At 47.5% G+C, this 18,120-nt stretch overlaps 6 protein-coding genes across 6 annotated transcripts; 4 read left to right on the top strand and 2 right to left on the bottom strand.

The window, feature by feature from the left end:
- Positions 1-30: 30 nt before the first annotated feature.
- N7458_000987 (alpha/beta hydrolase) lies at positions 31-951 on the top strand (the record flags this gene model as incomplete). The annotated part of the gene is made up of 4 exons (XM_056904381.1): positions 31-85; positions 140-258; positions 332-599; positions 668-951. Coding segments are annotated over 4 exons (726 nt in total), but the record flags the coding sequence as incomplete, so codon positions are not given.
- A 4,529-nt stretch (positions 952-5,480) lies between these two features.
- N7458_000986 (Zn(II)2Cys6 transcription factor) lies at positions 5,481-8,326 on the top strand (the record flags this gene model as incomplete). Its single annotated transcript, XM_056904380.1, has 5 exons — positions 5,481-5,660; positions 5,718-6,107; positions 6,163-6,675; positions 6,762-8,159; positions 8,222-8,326. 5 exons carry the CDS (start codon positions 5,481-5,483, stop codon positions 8,324-8,326), a joined length of 2,586 nt encoding a protein of 861 aa, XP_056772147.1.
- Positions 8,327-8,431: 105 nt separating this feature from the next.
- On the bottom strand, positions 8,432-9,790 carry N7458_000985 (uncharacterized protein; the record flags this gene model as incomplete). The annotated part of the gene is made up of 5 exons (XM_056904379.1): positions 8,432-8,783; positions 8,863-9,248; positions 9,388-9,455; positions 9,508-9,564; positions 9,616-9,790. The coding sequence occupies 5 exons, from the start codon at positions 9,788-9,790 to the stop codon at positions 8,432-8,434; spliced, it is 1,038 nt and encodes a 345-aa protein (XP_056772146.1).
- Positions 9,791-11,463: 1,673 nt separating this feature from the next.
- Positions 11,464-12,421, bottom strand: N7458_000984 (uncharacterized protein; the record flags this gene model as incomplete). Its single annotated transcript, XM_056904378.1, has 3 exons — positions 11,464-11,834; positions 11,903-12,058; positions 12,133-12,421. The coding sequence occupies 3 exons, from the start codon at positions 12,419-12,421 to the stop codon at positions 11,464-11,466; spliced, it is 816 nt and encodes a 271-aa protein (XP_056772145.1).
- A 258-nt stretch (positions 12,422-12,679) lies between these two features.
- N7458_000983 (Zn(II)2Cys6 transcription factor) lies at positions 12,680-14,907 on the top strand (the record flags this gene model as incomplete). The annotated part of the gene is given in 4 exon segments (XM_056904377.1): positions 12,680-12,912; positions 13,043-13,113; positions 13,251-14,487; positions 14,502-14,907. 4 exon segments carry the CDS (start codon positions 12,680-12,682, stop codon positions 14,905-14,907), a joined length of 1,947 nt encoding a protein of 648 aa, XP_056772144.1.
- Positions 14,908-15,693: 786 nt separating this feature from the next.
- On the top strand, positions 15,694-17,923 carry N7458_000982 (FAD binding domain-containing protein; the record flags this gene model as incomplete). Its single annotated transcript, XM_056904376.1, is given in 5 exon segments — positions 15,694-15,934; positions 15,987-16,067; positions 16,342-16,954; positions 17,016-17,664; positions 17,678-17,923. The coding sequence occupies 5 exon segments, from the start codon at positions 15,694-15,696 to the stop codon at positions 17,921-17,923; spliced, it is 1,830 nt and encodes a 609-aa protein (XP_056772143.1).
- Positions 17,924-18,120: the final 197 nt, after the last annotated feature.

Here is an 18,120-nt window from a genome sequence, read left to right as displayed (position 1 = left end):
CCTTACCCTCTAGAAATTTGCCTGACATAGTCTCAAAGTTTCCATGGCGGGGGATGGGCTCTGGGTGATCTCGATAGCGAGGACGGTATGTATTAAGATCCTCCGGGAAAGTGAGAAAAATCTGAGAACTCCCTTATAGCATTATGTCGAATCCTATGTGGTGCTGTGCCAACTGTGCTTGTTTCGGTAAACTACAGACTAGCACCGGAGCACAAATATCCCACTTCCCTTGATGACTGTGAAATTGCCTACAAGTGGGTATGTCTTCAATCTCTTGAGGCTCCCTGATGAACCCGGTAGACACAACCTTGACCTTACTTTCAATTGACAGGCTGTGGACAATGCGGACATGTTTCACGGGGACAGAAGCCGATTCTACTCCATAGGAGGATCAGCAGGGGGCAACCTGGCCATTGCAACGGCTTTGAGGATCCTTGAATGGGAAGAACCGAGCATCAATAAGGGTATTGTGGGGATCGCACCAATTACCATTGATCCCTCTGTCGTACCTGCTGAATTCAAAGAACGATTCGAAAGATCCCTGGCAAACAATAGAGACTCATCTATGATTGACCTACAAGCTATGGAGACTTTTCGGGGTCAGACCTAACGCAACGCTTCCTACTTCGGAGATCGATTAGCGCTGATTTTTACGTGTTCGATCTAGCTGCGTACGGTGTCACATCAAGATCAGATCCGTTCTATTCGGTGCTTCTCCATAAGAATGTGGCGGCTCTCCCGACAACTTATCTTGTCGCGTGTGAGAAAGACCCACTTGGCGAAGACCCTCGGATTTTTCACGAGATCCTCTTACGGTCTGGAATCGCAAGTAGACTGGATTACTATGAAGGCTATCCTCATTATTTTTGGACATTCCCCGTACAGAAAACAGGGGAGTTTATGGAGAATCTCATATCTGGGGTAAAATGGGTTATTGAGTCGATGCATTAGTCTCACTAGTTGTTGATTAGAGTTATGTCCAATTCTACATACTTGGTTGCAGATATCCGTGGCATCTGTCCACCCACTGCGTAATACAATTTGACCTCCATGTCTCTCAATTAATCCCTTCCATCTAGATCAAATCATTTCAATCTATATATATAACATCACTAATCTCTTCTAGCGATACCTCTTCATATTCTAATCCCTTGTCGGCCGAATTTGAGGATTTCATTTGTGTCATTTAGAATAAATCTGGCGCTGGAGCTTAATGTTTCGGTAAAATTCTTCGTCGTCTCGAATCTCTGTATGCCGGACACCTTGTTCAATAAATATAGAGCCGTGAGGAGAGACTTCGCGGCGGCTTTTTTATTATTCGAAGGTGCCCTTGATATTGACTGAAGCTGATCCTTCTTGAAAATTGCCACGGCCTCCCCAATGTAAGCCATTGACCCCTGCATCTGCATGTGACTGTCAGCGCTTAATCTCTTCAATACCTTGCTTGAGACCTACAGAATCCTCTGGAATCTGTTGTTCAAGTGTATCTAATTGATACTGAACTTTCCCGCTGCTTCTTGTGGCTTCGAAATTGATTTTGGTGTCGAACTGGTGATACTTTACGCGGGTTGCATTGTGGGGTTACGTAGATCTTAAGAATTGGCTCGTCAGAAAATTAATCAAAAATCTTTGAATTATTGATAGAGAAAAACCCTCCAAATTTGAGTTAATCAAGGATTGTAGGTTGTTCGACGGTTGCCACCCTCAACTTACTGACGGACCATTGAAAGGCGGGTCCATGAATGTTTAATTATCAAATCGCATCAACACCTAGATACCGACCTACAATATACGACTTCTGATACCATTTTGATTATGGCATTCGGCCAGAAATCCTAGAAAATGATTTTATTCTCATTTTCTTAATTGGGCACAAGATGCAGAGCAGTGGTCCAACCTCCAACCCTAACCCCATCGCACGCCCTCTGGTATCATCATTACTTGGAACTCGAAGCAACACTGCAAAATCTGACAATCTGACCATCATCAGAGTGATACTTCCTATTTGCCTACGCTCTGTTCTCTCAGATAACTTTCTCCAGGTAAGTAATAATGCAAATCGATCGAAGCGAAAGTTCCTAGAGAACCAAGCAACGTTGTGGATCGTGCTTCGAATCACATATTCTTCGGGTAGGACCATATGGTCGCGTGGAACGCACCCGATCTGCGGCCTTGCGCTTTTCGCCAATAACAATCTGTCTCTTGCCGGGCTACTGCGCTGCCCTTCAGCTGGGATGGAGTTGAGCCCTGGCTACGGGGCTGCTACCGCTTGCCATATCATACCATGAGGCTCCTCTTTTCTGGAGATGATACTAGAGCCTCGGGACGTCGGGAGCCTCATGCAGGGTGTAATCTTCAAAGGTTCAGCATATCAGGCGGAAAATTCATCAGCGTTGGAGCTTCATTTGCTATCAGTGTTAAAGACATACCACTGCATTTGAAGCGAAATGGATCTTACATTGGACAGATCAAGGTCATATCCTCCAAGTGTGTTATCTTCTATGACGTCGGGGACAGAAGAGTATGGCTTATCAATGGGACAAGTGCTTTACTTCATCTTGTTAGAGCTTCGCTCCAAGATGATCGGCAGAGTAAGATTGGATCCAAGTTACTTTTTCAGCTCGACAAGTTGAAGAGACCGGCATGTGAGTATGCTTCGGATTCAGCTATCGAAGTTTTGATCGATCAGCAGAATATGGAACTGCCAATCTTCCTACACAAAAGGGGAATATCCGAGGAAATAAGCACTGAGGCATCTGATTCTCCAAAACAAGCGAGCAAGACGATGGAGACACAAGGTTTACTTCAAGACGGAGTTGAACAGGTTTACGACTTCCTGGAGCAGATCTTGACTTATCATGTAGACAGGACTGGGTGGCCTGCTTAGAGGCCAAGTATACGCCTCAAAATTACTTGGAAGGGTTCGACTTCATGGATGTGGCCACCGGTGCTGATCCGATTCTATTGAAGATTATCAGTCTCAGTCCACTGGGAAATGCTGGATAGACTTCACTCGATCCATCCATGCAGTCACTCTATCGGCCAAGGGTTTAGAGAAATAATTCGCCCTCAGGCACCAAGCACGCCTTGTGGCTTTTGGAGCAAATTGCCAAAGGGAGCTGATCACTTGGCTGTTTGTATCCCAGATCTCAAATCTATAATCCGCAAATGGGGAGATTTGGAAGACATTCCTGTGTGAGTGGTGGATGATATACTTTGGCACAACCCAGATAAACTCTTTGAAAGGTGCTCACTGCCTTTCACGATCTCAACATATGTGATCGAGCACAAGTACTGCTTCCACCTGCTTTCAACTTCCGACGCCTGACAAACCGCATTGTAAGCTCCGTCCTGGGTGGAGATGATGATCAGGTGCTGTCATCTTCGGTTATAGTCGCAAGTTATCAGTCCACTGGCCCCATGAGTCTAACCAAGATCCCGAAGAAATGCTACCTAGAACCATCCTTCACGATACCGAACAAGAAGGACTGGAGAATCCATCAAGCGCCAACGAAATATTAGTCCCTCCTAGTGTTGTATCGACGGGTTCAATCTCGCATGAAAGGCATATTATGCAGCTATGAGATGATTCAAGGGAGCCCGTGATGCAATCATCACCTGCAACGAGTTCCACAGAAAGCCCATCAGAAATCACACAGCGGGTCCCCACAGTGTCTCAAGATGAAGATGGCTCAACCATGCGACGGACACGAAACTACTTGTTTGAAAAGGTGCGGTTTTCAAGAAACAGGAAAGGCGAAACATTGAGACAGATTATTTGTATCCGACCAAATTCATCTTTCATCGGCGCTCTATTGCGCTTGTTTTATTTCCCCACTTTATTCCCAATAAAGCTCTAGTACAGCACATAACGCCTAGGCTGCCTAACCAAAGAACAAAGGGCTTAGGTTATTAGTTGACAGGCACTGAGCGACGATGTGCAGACGTACAGAATTATCTTCCTGCCGCTCAATTGAATGGTTAATAGGCACAATTGGGTCGAAGTGTTCTACTGGTTGCTGTTGATCTGAAGGTAGCGGAGGAAACGGAAACACATGTGCTAAAGGCTAAACTTGGCGGGTGTCGATTGTTACAGATCTCCGTGATCGCCGCGTTTAGAGATCCGCTTGAAGTTCGGGTAAATTTCGCTCGATCGCAACAATTTCGGAGCCCGCAAGCCTGACAATTTGTCTCTGATTAGTTGATTAAACATCAAATCACATGCCGCGTCGCACCTGAACGTCGACTCCGGCCCTTTTTCTGGGCAGGAAGTGCGGTGGAAGTCATGATGTGTGCGACATTCACGATGACTTCCCCGCGATTGATAGCAAATCGGAGGCGACTATCCCCAATTGGGATACTCTTGCGCGGCCTCGCACGTGACTGGACCTATGATGCTTGCGATATCTGACGGAGCAGCAGGATTGGGTGATACTAGGAGAAAGGAGATACTGTATGTCCGCTAAGATTTGTCATTATTTTGCCCCCATAAATAGCCAGCTAGGGGCAAGAGCAATTCAGACTTGTTGATATCCTATTGGTGCGCAGTATGATCCACTAAGCAGGAATTTCGACTATCTCCCGTGACCTGTGACTGCCTGAGGCAGGAATTACAGTTCTATCAATAGAGAAGTTAAATCAAACCTAACACTTGATATTCTGGCTTTTAAACTCGCGTTCAGATATATTCCAATCCTTATCTCGCTCTCTTGCTATCTCCCTACCTGGAAGCTGTGTGGAATGAACTTCTGGGGTCGACGATGGAACACGCCAAAAGGTATCCGCAAGAGCTTTGCCCTTGCCCATTCAAATCAAATGTTTCGCTTGACAATGATAACTAACTTGTAGATGAAACATCTTTGCTGATCTCGCTTGATAGTGCGTAAGCCAGCCATGGCTCATGGTTATCTGCATGTCTATGGCGCGAGGAATGTCCAACGGAAAAGTGCCGACAGCGAGCCAGTCGCCAAGAACTAAGCCACCACGGCTCAGCAGAACACCACAAACCCACCAGTTTCTTGTTCCAGTGAGCCTTACCCATACACACCTTTCTCGGCCTACCCCTCCGGCTTCCGGCCATCACATGACCGGGACCTAAGCTCACCTATGAGATTTTGCGAATCGTGGGTGGGTTGAGCGGGAAAGTTAGTCACGTGGGGGGGAGCCCACCTGTAAACTGTGTTTGAGTCCAGTAGTAACAAGGTCCATGGGGCGCTCGCCCTATCCCTTAGCCACAGGGTCCCAATGCCAGGATACCACGAGGGTTTGGGGGCCAAACGCGCCCCAGCGACACGCTCATTGGATGATTTTGCTGCCGACCATTTGGAATAGTGTTAAGCTCAGCCCCAGCTTCAGCCTGATCACGCCTGCTGGTGCACCCGATTTTGCTTTTTTTTCTCTGCCTTGCACATCTCTTCGTCGCAAATTGCAAATTACTGCTCATACATTAGCCGTCTCTCACACCTTCTTAAGACCGCACCATGAGAGGGAACACATCGCATCCTGGTGACACTCAAGCACAACCACGGGCATCGCCGGACCGCGCGTATTCGTCAGCAGATGGTGGGGCCCCGAAGCCCCGCGAGAAGGCTCGACGCCGCAACAGAGTCATTCACTCGTGCCTCGAATGTCGCCGGAGGAAGCTCAAATGTGATCGAGGGGTAACCATGCCCCCCTGATGATTGATTGTGCGGCAGCTTGCCTAACGAAACGGTTAGAATCCATGCAAAAGCTGTCAAAACTTGGGCGAGGAATGTCTCTATGTCAGCAACGCAACCAGCGACGCCCAGTTTCGCCAGAGATTGGTGCAGATGAAAGAGGCAAAGGATGAGATTGACAGTAGCTTTCGAGAAACCCTTGGCACGCGCAGTCTCCAATCAGGGAAGAGGGTGGCACGTCGCAAGCGTTCAAGGCACGCTGAAGACGAAAGCGAAGGGTCTGATAGCTCAGTGCACGAGGATTTTCTTGAGCCTACCCCGCTAGCAGTGCACGATGCTGCATATGGTGACGAAGTAGACGACGATATTGAAGACCTGGGCTTTAGAATTGGGCGGATGCGTCTTGGGGAGAGAATAGGAGGGCATTATCGGCCAAGAATTGCAGATGAGGTAATATGCGAGAAGTGAAAAGGTGGTTTTCAAGTTGCTAATCCTGTCGTTCCAGATCATGTCCTCTCTTCAAAATCTCTCAAAGCGAAGCACTCCATCAGTCCCCCCAATTGTGCCTTCTATCCCAGCCAACGAGAACTTCAAGCCTGGACCATCCTTTACGGCGGTTTCGCTCGACTTCGCCTTCGGCCAGCCTCTTGCACAAGACTCTTTGTTGAAATACATTCCTCCACGCAACATCGCAGACAAACTGCTCCAAAGATACTGGGACGCTGTTCATCCCGTGGCGCGAGTCCTTCACAGACCTTCATTTGCACATCGTTATCAAACTCTTTGGGAAGCTGTTGAGAATGAGTATCTAGTCGTACCGTCAGTTTTAGCACTGGTTTGTGCTGTCTTATTCTCGGCAGTGGTCAGCATGTCTGAGGCAGAAGTTCTGGAATCCTGTCGAGTTGACCGGGGGGAGCTGAAAAATCAGCTGAAGTTGGGGGTGGAAAGTTCACTCGCAAAAGCTCAGCTGCTCAAATCGACAAAATTTGAGACACTGCAGGCATTTGTGACTTACTTGGTATGTCATCTCGGGTCTTCCTGACAATTTATTATTTGGGTAGTATCCGAAGAATTTCATATGCTGACACTAAACTCCTTGTTCAGCTGTCAATGTGTGTAGACGAGATCTCCCGTGCGCATACAGTATTGACCGGCATGGCGATCCGAATCGCAGAATGCATGGGACTTCATCGTGATCCCAGTGAATATAGCTTCTCGCCGATCGAATGTCACGTCCGCCGACTCGTTTGGTATCAAATTTGCTACCTAGATCTCAAGACAAGCGAGATCCAGGGGCCCCGACCTTACATCTCTAATGATGGTTATACGACACAGCTTCCGATCGACGTTTCGACGGCAAGGTCACCCCAGTCTCCAAGTTCCCCAGCAACGTGGAACGATCTAATATTCTCATCGATACGATTTGAATGTCAAGAAATGCAGCGAGAGTGCCTGGTCATGCGGAACCGCGTTGATCGGAAGAAGCTCAGCCTGACCAAAGCCATTTCAAAAATTGAAGATTTTCGTCTTTCGATGGATGCAAAATATGGGTCGTACCTTAATACAGCGACTCCAGGCCCAGTGCAAAGGATGGCGCACTTGGTGATGAAGCTTTTCACCGGCCATCTTTACCTAATCATGCTACACAGGCACCTCAACTCAGTGACCTACAGAATTCCTGATAGGCTACGTCAGATCATATTGACAAAAGGCACGGATGCACTCGAAGCCGCGGTGGAACTTGAATCAGCCGATGACCTAAAGCCATGGGCCTGGTATTTTGGCGCCTACCACCAGTATCACACTGCTTTCCTCCTGCTTGTCGAGGTCTTCACTTATCCAATGCGACGAGAGGCCAATCGCCTTTGGCAATGCTTCGATTTCATTTTCGGCGAGGCGTTGGCAAATGTACCGCCCTTGCAGACAAACAACCCAACACTTCAAGATATCATCGCGCATCGGGATATAAAGGCCAGGTACCTATTGACCATGGTGTGTGTGCGAATGCAAGAGTACCGGAAAGCCAAGGGGTTGAAGGACCCCGTGCAATTCAATGACTCGATGATAGTCCTCACACCTCAAAAGGACGGCGACAGTTCAGATCCCCGCATGCCTCTTAACTTCGCCCACGGGGAACCAATACCACAACCCGAAAGCCACACCCAGAGCGCTCCAGTCAATGTCGCCGTTTCCACCGAGGATATGCACACCGGAACGGCCCTTCTCCTTCCGACTTTAACAATAGAGAGTGACTTTGTTCCCGCAGAGTTCCCATCGGCGATAGAGAATACGGCTAGTGCGTGGGCCTCTTCATCAGAGAGTTTCTCTCCTTGGGTACAATATGGTGAATCGGACCCCGACGGCGATAATTATCCTAGGCTACAGCCGACTTACCCCCAAAGCTATGCTGCAAGCGCCACGACCGAGAGTTTGTCTACCTCACAGTATGATGTGCGCCCCGGAATGGCGGAAATTGATACGCAAATGCTGGAAATTGACTGGGTGAGTGACATCAGTCTCTTCCCCGTGGCTCTACTGAGAACCTTCGCTAATTTCATGACCAGAACCTCTGGGATAGTATCTTCCCCCCTCAAATTAATGATGGCAATCTGGATGTTTCAGACGATTATATGTGGCAGTCATATGGCGCTTACCAACCCCCTTTTTAAATTGACATCAAGTGCCAACACAATATATACATTAATGCGCAATTCGTGTATTTTTTTTCGCGATAATTCATGTTGAACCTGATAATGTCAAAGAGAGCTTGAGCTTTATTGAAGTCGCTGCTCAACAGATGTGGAGACATTGACCGTTCTGGTAATTCCAAGGCCCCCAGCGGTAGAAGTATGTGCGAACCCACGTTCCTCGGCATCGCCGTATATTGTCGTTTCCGTCGGGTTGCTTTGTGCATTGGACACTAGCATATCCTCGTCAGACTCAGCTTCTTGTACGGTCATCTGGTTTTTGCTCCGTTCTGTCTTAGTCTGATTTCTCATCGAACTAAGCTTGTATTCGGATTCGCGGGTATGCTTGTTGCTGGAGTATTCGTGGAAGACTCGCTTGAGGAGGGCGGAAAGGGCCGGTAGACAGGTGCAAATCACTCCTATCGCGATCTCGGCGTTTCTATTCCAAAGGAGTAAATAGTCAGAATACTGGTAATTGTCGCAAGTCAGTAATGTAAAGCCCCGCCCAGAAGACTTACCCAAGCATATTGATTCTCATGAAAGCCAGGGTTGCATCCTTGGATTGGCCCGTCAATACAATAAGTACCAATCGGATGATACTGGCTGCGACGGCCAATCCGCCTGCACCCAGAATTGCTATAACTCTCATCTTCTTCTTCTTTGATATCTGCAGAGTCATAGTCAACGGCAGAGGAAGAAGAAGAATGATGAGGTCGCTAACACAACTGACGACTGCGTCGGCAAGGATGATGGACGTCTCGTCCAGGCATGTTCCCTCAACATTGACATCCCAAAATAGGGAAATGGGATTGCAGATTCGGACTTTCACGATGACGGCCGGGATGTAGTAGGCTAGCATGAGGGCCATGAAGCCGTAGTGACGAGGACGGCTTTGCGGAAGGGGCTGAAAACGCGAGCCATAATCCAGAGCAACAGGATCTTCGTTAAGTAGGCAGTTGGTCCGTACATGACCATTGTGACATAGACCGTCTAATCTGTTAGAATACCTTGCATGGTGCTTGAAATAGGACCAGAGAAAATACCTTATTGAATGAGATTCTATCTTTGGGAGCGACATCAGAATAATGTAAGCCGCCTCCGTAATGTCCCACTGGATTTGACTAGTTAGCCCGTGGTTCGTATGGCTCCTGCAGGCCACTTACTGATGAGGGCAATAATAGAATAGCAGACTCCAAGGAACCATGCTGCGGAACATAGCCCTGTGAAAAGTTAGCAAGCCTGCCGCTTCACGATGAGGATAGTGTACTTACAGTCCTCCTTTCCAAACCCACTGAGAATAAAACAACGCGTATAGACTCGAAGGCCAAAGAAAAGGGTCATGCCGATGATGCATAATGACTGGCACGCATAGTTCCAAGTCTGCACACTGCGGTCAATCGATGCATCCCTGGCGTCAAGTAGTACTGAACTCGAGGATAACTGCATATTGGCATGGCTTTGTGAATTCTTGAGACTCGCACGAAAAACCCAGGCGAAAACCCGCAGTCAAGGGAACGAGGCCTTTTGATGGCTATTCTCCCGATATTTCCCCTAAAGAACTTCATTCAGAAAACTGCAGAAGGATTGTCGCAGCTTTGACCTCTACAGTCCCCTACCATGGGATCAGCCCTCTCATTACCGAGATTGAACAAAGTCTGGCCGATGAGAAACTGCCAACCATTAGCTCTCCTGAAACGTGGGAAGCGTGAGCAGGATTGGTGGCTACAAACCACTATGCTGGATCCTACAAAATTTTGTATTGTTTTTTACAGTGGATTGTACTTTTGCTGCCGTGTTCCTTTGGTACGCAATTCGCCCATCCAAGTATTACCGAAGGTAGCAATGCTGTCGGTGTCAGACTATGTGTACATAATGCGATAATTGACTTTTTACTTGCCAGGAATTCGAACGCTAGTAAAATAAGGCTGTAGGCTACAAAGGATTTAGTGAGACCGAGGGCCAACTTCTATAGTATGTCCTTGTATACACGAAGTTATGAAAATCCATATTCGGAGACACTTCAGATTGGAGCCGTTGTAGAACTGCGCGACATGCTTGACAAGTTAACCTTCGATCATTCCATGCAGCAAATAGCAAATATCATCGCTCGTGCTGCCATCAGTTTCGGCTCTTCACCCAACAATAATCCTTTCGTAATAAACTCTGTGGGTTGGCCGCCAAATGGTCAGACCAGGGTTCGGTAAAGGACTCCACTATGCGCGGGAAGATACGGGTTGTGGGCTCTTAACGCCCCCGGTACCATTCGATGCGCTGAAAGCTTCTTTATTGCCTTTGATGGTTAGAGCTAAAATTTCGTATTATGTCCAAAAGTAGTAAATTTTGGGAGAGCCTGGGTGGGGGGCATAGTTGGTTAAAGGAGGAAAACTTTGGCGTCAAAGGTCAAAATACGTAAAATCCACGCTTCCGGTCAGTCTCGAATGAGATTCATATTTTGATCAGTAGTCAAAAGATAGAAAACATCTTGATAGTAAAATGAGTCGGTCATAGATAGGCATGCACCTGGTCTAGCTCAAATATGTCCCAATCCTTGTCCTCCCTCAATTGAACTCCTATATCCTGACACTGGAGGCTTTCCGAGCCTGGATCAAGGGTGCAGAATAGTGCATCCTTTGCTCCTCACCAAGTGAGGCCTGGATCGGCCTGAGATATTTCCTAACAACGCCTCCCGTCGATCGAGTACACAAGAAGAATTTGTACGGAGTACAAAAATCCGACAGAATTTTGGGAAGCTTCGGCTACTATATACTAGTGCTTCTCACTATTGAAAGAAATGAATGTTAACGTCTATTGTAACAGACTTGATGGAAGCCCGGGGGTCGCTAGAAAATTGCCAAACAGTTTGGAGGAGATGAAACTCCCCCAGGCATATTCAACGGCACTGAAGTCACAAAGAACGTCCACCGCCCGAGCTCTTGGCAGGTTTGCGCCAATGCTTCTAGATCGAAGAGTTCCCCTGAATTGACCCCACGTTAGCTGATTGGAATATGAGGAAATGGGGATTGAGCTCGCTTAACTCTCCGATTGGGCATCCCCAGCCAGCCAAGACATATTCATGAAGGAATATGTCATGGGATTGAGGGGGGTAAACCTATCATGCATTAGTCGGGATACCCGGTGAAGCCACAGAGTTTCTCCCAAAACCTTACCTCCCAGCTGATAGCATCACTTGCAATTGCCGAAAAACCAGTATCCCAGAGCCAGCGGAGGACATCCGTGGTAGCTTCAACTCCTGCGTGCTCGGGTCGGGGGTTATCGGAATATTCTCTCTTTTGGTCCTCCGTCATGATGGTATCCCATTCCTTAGTAACACCAATTCGGACGAAAAGGATATCGCCTTTCTGGAAAGTGATATTGTTCTCCTTTGCAATCTCGATGATATCCTGGAGGCGGACCTGATGCGTCGAGAACGTGCTATACTTGATTCCTTTCTTTTCAGACCAGGACAGATAGTCAATCAGCACTCCGCGACCTGTTAAGGTTTTCTTAGTATCCTGAGTATATCAGAAGGATCCTTTTTCCAATATCAGGGAATCCTACCTGCAATTCCCTCCTTTGCCCAATGTTGAAGGCCGATGCGATCGTTCTGACGGTCATTTATCTCCTCAACAGTTGTACCTCCATAGAAAATGCGGTCGGTTTGACCAGGCACTGTCTGGCTAGAGTGCCTCAATCCGTCCCACTGGCTGCTTTGCTCTATACACCATGGCCGATCAAAATGTCAACAATTAATGACAAGAAGATATCTAGCTACCAAATTGTCAACTTACGGGGATTAAAACTGTAAACATCATCAAACGCCACTCCTCCCAGCAAAGGCACAATGTGGTGATTGCAGGGCTGACGATTGAGATTAGGATAGTCCAGCTTCGTCATCTCCCAGTTCATCGTCACTCGGCGACCACATTTGATCTCACTGGCAGTAGCCTTCGCGACAACTTCGGGAGTGAGGATAGCTAGTTTCCCAAGGCCTTCCTCATGGCTACCAGGCTTCCCCATCCAAACTTGTTTGGGATTGGGTAGCTCATCAAACGGAGTGTCAAATAGAGACCGTTCCATGATTGTTTGCTTCAGCTACCTGGCCACTTCGGAAAGAGGGATAAAGAAGTATGGACAAGGGATCAATTCCAGGGTGCCATGAAATTGCGAGTGCCATACCTTAGGAAGATTTGTGATAGTCAAGCATTACGAATCATACCAAGCAAGGGGTCAATATCTCCGGCCTTTCATCTATAATGATCATTTTGCGCTTCAGCATTATGATCAAGTGTCGTGGCCATCAGATTTGGCGGAAAGACATTGCTCGGTAAATATACAATGACTTCTATGGCTGTGTCGTCTGGGAAGTTGGGTCTCTCTCGGAATAAGACAGAGGCCGAGGCGAATCCAAGTCAACCTGCAGCCAAACATCCGAAACGGCGATCCCTACGAGCATGCTGGTATTGTCGAAAGCGAAGGATCCGGTGTGATATGATCCAGCATGGATCACCCTGCACCAATTGCAAATTTGGTGGCGTTCATTGCACAGTTGTCGAATTTCCCGACGTCTTGTGAGATTGCAAATCCGAACCCTTCCACTTTACAGTCCAACTGTTATCAGGCCGCTAAGATTCGCATTTGTTTTTAGACAACTGGAAAAACGTGCAAAATTAAGTACCAGGAAACTGGACCCTTCGCTAGTTTTGAAGATGCCCGCCACCCTTATAAGGTCTCAGATACCTCCAACAAGTCTTTGGATGACTACCTTTTAGGTAATTCTATTCCAGTATCTGCTGGCATAATAGTGTCAAAAGGTAAGTATCCTTCATTTTTCAACTCTTCGCAACAAACTCTACTCAGGATCTGCAAATATACACGGAGTATAGGTCTGATAGAATAATTTGAGCAGGCGATTACCAATCCGAGGTCTTGACTGTGGATGCACCGTGCAAATATCGATCAAGCCTTGATGTTTGCGCTTTCCCCTTGGTTTCGTCAGATGACTCCACTCCTCAACTGTCATATGATCAGAAGACTGCAAAACTTCCAGGCTTCGTCCGAAAGCCGTCGTCCAGATTGCAGGTCGAGGATGTCGACTATCTTGCCTTGACGGGAGCGTTAACGGTCCCTGATACAGAGTTGCGTAACGAGCTGCTCAAGGCCTACGTGCATTACGTGCATCCCAGCATGCCTATCTTAGACATTTCTGTTTTAATACAGAGCATTGTGCTGGAGAACGGGATGCGCCCCTTAAGTCTTTTGCTATTCCAAGCAATGATGTTTGCTGCGATGGTGTATATTGACTTCGAGCATCCACGAGTAGCTGGCTACGCAAATCGAAAGGTAGCCCGAGAGACATTTTTTATGAGAGCAAGGCGTTTGTACGACCTCGAATATGAAACCGATCCAATCTCGCTTGTCCAGTCTCTCCTACTAATGACACATAACGATGAGATGAATGCGGACTCAAAGGACAGTTGGCACTGGCTGGGGATTAGTATATCTCTCGCATACTCTATTGGTTTGCATCGCGGGTCAAGAAATCATTACAAATCTGTGTGTAATTATGGTATGTGGAAACGAATTTGGTGGTCCATTTACATCAGTGACCGTCTACTAGCTTTGGCCATGAGACAGCCGATGCGGATCAGAGACTGTGATTTTGATGTGCCTATGGTGACTACCGATGATTTCTCTCTCCTCCCCGTCTCTGAGAACGTCATCAGATTTCTTGGCTATTCTGAGGTCCTTCAAAATGCTGGCTATCAAAGGCATTTGATAATTATGTTTATTGAAAGGTCAAAGCTCTGTGTCACCCTTGGCCACGTTCTGTCCGCTCAATACCCGGACCTGAACAACCAAGTTGGAAGTATGGGGAATACAAATAACAGGATTACCATCACGAGAAGGTTCCTAGGTGATCTATCGGAGATTTGGCAGTGTGACCAAGAATTGGAAGCGTGGCGAAGTCAGCTCCCTCCAACAATCCAGTTCTCCCCTGTTGCCCCTGGCGAACTTGACGAAGGGCAAAAAGTCATGCATCTTCATCGGGCGCTCCTGGAAATGATATACCTTGCAACCTCCAGCGCTCTACATTGTCCGGAGCTTGCTCAACGAGTCTCAGATCAGCCGCTGATGCGGGAATTGTCGCACAATAGAGTCGATCCGCCGCGATGGCGATTTCGATTATTGTATTGGACCTGCAAATCTTGGAAATAATATGCCGCTTACCTGCAACTGGTGTGACGGTGCTCTTTGCTGCTGCTGTCAGTCATCTCTATGATAGCACATTTGACGATCCAAACGTGCAGAGATTTGGTTTTACGAGTTTACAACATACCATTTTTGCCTTGCGAGAGTTAGAAGAGACGTATGATTCTGCAAATTTCGCACGCAAATTCTTACAAGCAGCGATTGAAAAAATTGGTAGAAACGTTCCAGTCGTCAAACGATACATGCACTCGTCCAGTAGCCCATTCAATACCAGAGGGCAAGTGGATACATCAACATGTTGTTCACGTCCATCGGAGGGTGTTCTTCAAACAATCCTAGTTAAGCGAGCGTAAGTATACTACGCACAAATCTACTCTCATGATCACCGAGGAGGGACATAGCATGCTCCGCAAGCACAATTAGATTGAACCATTTCTTCTCTTGCTGGTTGAAAGCCATCTTTCCCTTTTTTATAAGTAGTAAAATTTATTTGAAGCTCAGTGGGAATGTAAGAAGAACAACCTGTAAATTGCCTGCTAAAAATCTATCCAAGTATCTCTAGATCCATCGGATCCACATATCTACCAGTAAGAAGCAAAAAGGATTAGAAGCAAAGGGTACTGAAGATATTAATCCTTACAGCACGGTGCAGCGGTGAGAGTGATTGCTACTGATGTTAAAGTCAAACAACACAAAAGAAGACTAGAAATCTAGTTAAGTACTGTATTTGGCTATGGCATGACTTTTTGGCTTCCATCTGGGTGTGCGCAAGGTGTTAGAGCCACAAATCTGCGTAAAAAGTTGAATTCCCTGATGACCAAAACTACGTCTCGAAAGAAGGTATTGATCATGTTTCATCTCTCCATGACCCCGGAAACCCGAACAAAGCAATGGCGGTCTGGATCCTTCCAAATCTGCACGAGGTTTTTCCGAGAGAATAAGAATACTTTTGTCGGGCTATCTTCGGTACAATTTCCCATGTGCACAGGACAGAATCACTGGCTCTTGGGCTCCCTAGAAGGTGACTTAGTCAATCCCACCACGAACTCAGCACTTATAACAGAGATTGATTTATTTGGCTGTACCCCGTATGAAGATTGTCACGAAGCGTCGCTGTACAAACACACCCATTTAGCAACATGTTGCTATCGACGCACGCACTTAAACAAGCAATGGTGCCTTTCCCTACGAATGATAACTGTGCTCCCGGAGATAACAGAGGCAGCGAAGCAGAAGAGCCCGCCGGAATAGACGGAATCGGAACCACTGCCCAGCTTATACACTCACATAAAGGAGTTGATCATGGAGTTGATACGGAATTCCTCATTATCGGAGCCGGACCTGCTGGGGCATCCTTGGATTGCTTTCTCGGCTCTCATGGTGTGTACCTGGATTAGTACCGCGGTGGCTATTGGGTACTAAAATCATCAAGGGCTGAAGGGCATCATGATCAGCGGCGCCCTAGGGACAGCATATACCCCCCGCGCACATATTACTAATATGGCGGCACTAGGTCAGTAATCTGCCTAACTAGCAAGATTTCGTTCGCTGTTTGAATTGTTGACCCGTCCCTTTAGAATGCCTACGGGATATTAATTTATATGAGGAGCTGGAAAAGCTTGGATCGACAGGAGAAGATCATATGTAACACACTCGATGGTGTCACAGTATGGCCGGCGAGGAGTACGCCCGGATTTATTCCTGGGGGAACGACCCCCGCCGAAAAGTGAACAAAGTGCTACGCTCGTATTTTGTCGAGGGAAATAACTGACGGAAGCTATAGGGAGATTATGAATTAGCCAGCCCCTGTGAGCCATTTGATTTGCCGCAGACAGTTCTGGAGCCGGTTCTGGTTCGTCATGCGGCTTTGAAAGGCTTCAGGTGTCGATTTCATACCACACTCGTGTCGTTCGCTAGCGACGCGAAGACTGGCCTAATCACTGCGCATATTCGTGACGAGATGTCAAACCAGGAGTACCAGATCCGTACGCGATATCTGTTCGGGGCCGACGGTGCTAGAAGTGAAGTGGTGAAGCAGCTTAAGTTGCCTCTGGCAGTCCAGCCTGGTCAAGGCATTGCGATCAATGTGCTGGTCAAGGCCGACCTCTCCCATTTGGTTAGGAACCGAACAGGTAATCTTCATTGGGTGATGCAACCAGATCGGGAGCACCCGGACTTTGGCTGGATGGGAATCGTGCGCATGGTGAAGCCGTGGAATGAGTGGATGTTTATTCTATTCCCAGCTTGCAACTATGATCGTTCTCAAGACAAGCCGTCCAGGGAGGAATATCAAAAGCGAGTCCAGGAGTTTATTGGCGATGATACATCGGCGGAGATCCTCGATATCTCCACATGGTATATCAATGAGATCGTCGCAGAGAAATATTCGGAGGGTAATATGTGAGTGGTCTCAGCCCATCAGATCAGCGTGCCGTCTCTAATAGCGACTGTCCATTTCCAGCTTCTGCCTTGGCGATGCCGTTCATCGTCACCCTCCGTTGAACGGTCTGGGCTCAAACACCTGCATCCAAGACGCATTCAACCTGGCCTGGAAGATTGCATATGTTCATAAAGGGCTTGCGTCGCCGTCCCTTCTGTCCACCTATTCTATCGAGAGACAGCCTGTGGGTCATTCAATTATCACCAGAGCAAACCAGGCATACCGCGACCACTTCCACGTGTGGGAGGCTTTAGGCATGTTTCCCACAGACTTATCCGCACGGAAGGAGATTCTAGAGGAATTGAAGAGTGCGACCGTAGAAGGGTCTAAGCGCCGCCGTGCTTTGCACGCCGCGATCAAGCATACCTCTCATGAGTTCCATGGTCTGGGAGTTGAAATAAACCAGTATTACGACAGCCAAGGAATATACACCGCCGACGAGCCCAATCCCTATGCCCCACCCGGACAGGCGGCCGAGGATAAGGTCTTGTATCATGAACGAACCACATACCCTGGATCTCGGTTACCTCATGCATGGCTCAACAAAGCAACCCCAAGAGACCCTATTTCGACAATCGACATTGCTGGCCATGGCGTGTTCACCTTCCTGAGTGGAATCGGAGGCGGACCCTGGAAGAAAGCAGCTGAAATGGTTGCAGAAACATTTAAGGTTTCCGATCCAGGTGCACTCCATTGGGTTCAGACAGGACTGGGAGGACGTTTACTTTGAATGGGAAAGCTTGCGAGGCGTGGAAGAATCAGGAGCGGTGTTGGTGCGGCCAGATCGCTTCGTTGCATGGAGGGCACCAGAGGTTCTCCAGGATACTGGAGCATGCGCGTCGAAGCTTCTTATCGTTATGAGGACTATTCTAGGATTCGTTGAGTACAGTGGTCACAATGTACTTGGTCCACTTAGCCATGCTGTCTAACCAATAACTATTGGCGAAGGCGCGGCAAGATTATTTTGGTCGTCGGTTCATCCCTTGTTAGCAAGATTATAGACAAAGAATATACTGACAGGTGTGTTGTTTCACGATCGGTAGCTTGAGCCTTACTAATGAACCAAAAGTGAATACTGTTTCTAGGTTTCTAGTTTAGAAGACTTTGCATTGCTGTCTTTGCCTGA

Source organism: Penicillium daleae (genome assembly GCF_028827525.1).
Source record: "Penicillium daleae strain IBT 16125 chromosome Unknown utg000001l_segment0_segment0, whole genome shotgun sequence".
In the NCBI taxonomy this organism is placed as follows: Eukaryota; Fungi; Ascomycota; class Eurotiomycetes; order Eurotiales; family Aspergillaceae; genus Penicillium; species Penicillium daleae.
Note: the sequence above shows the minus strand (reverse complement) of the source record. Positions and strands in the feature narration are given on the sequence as shown.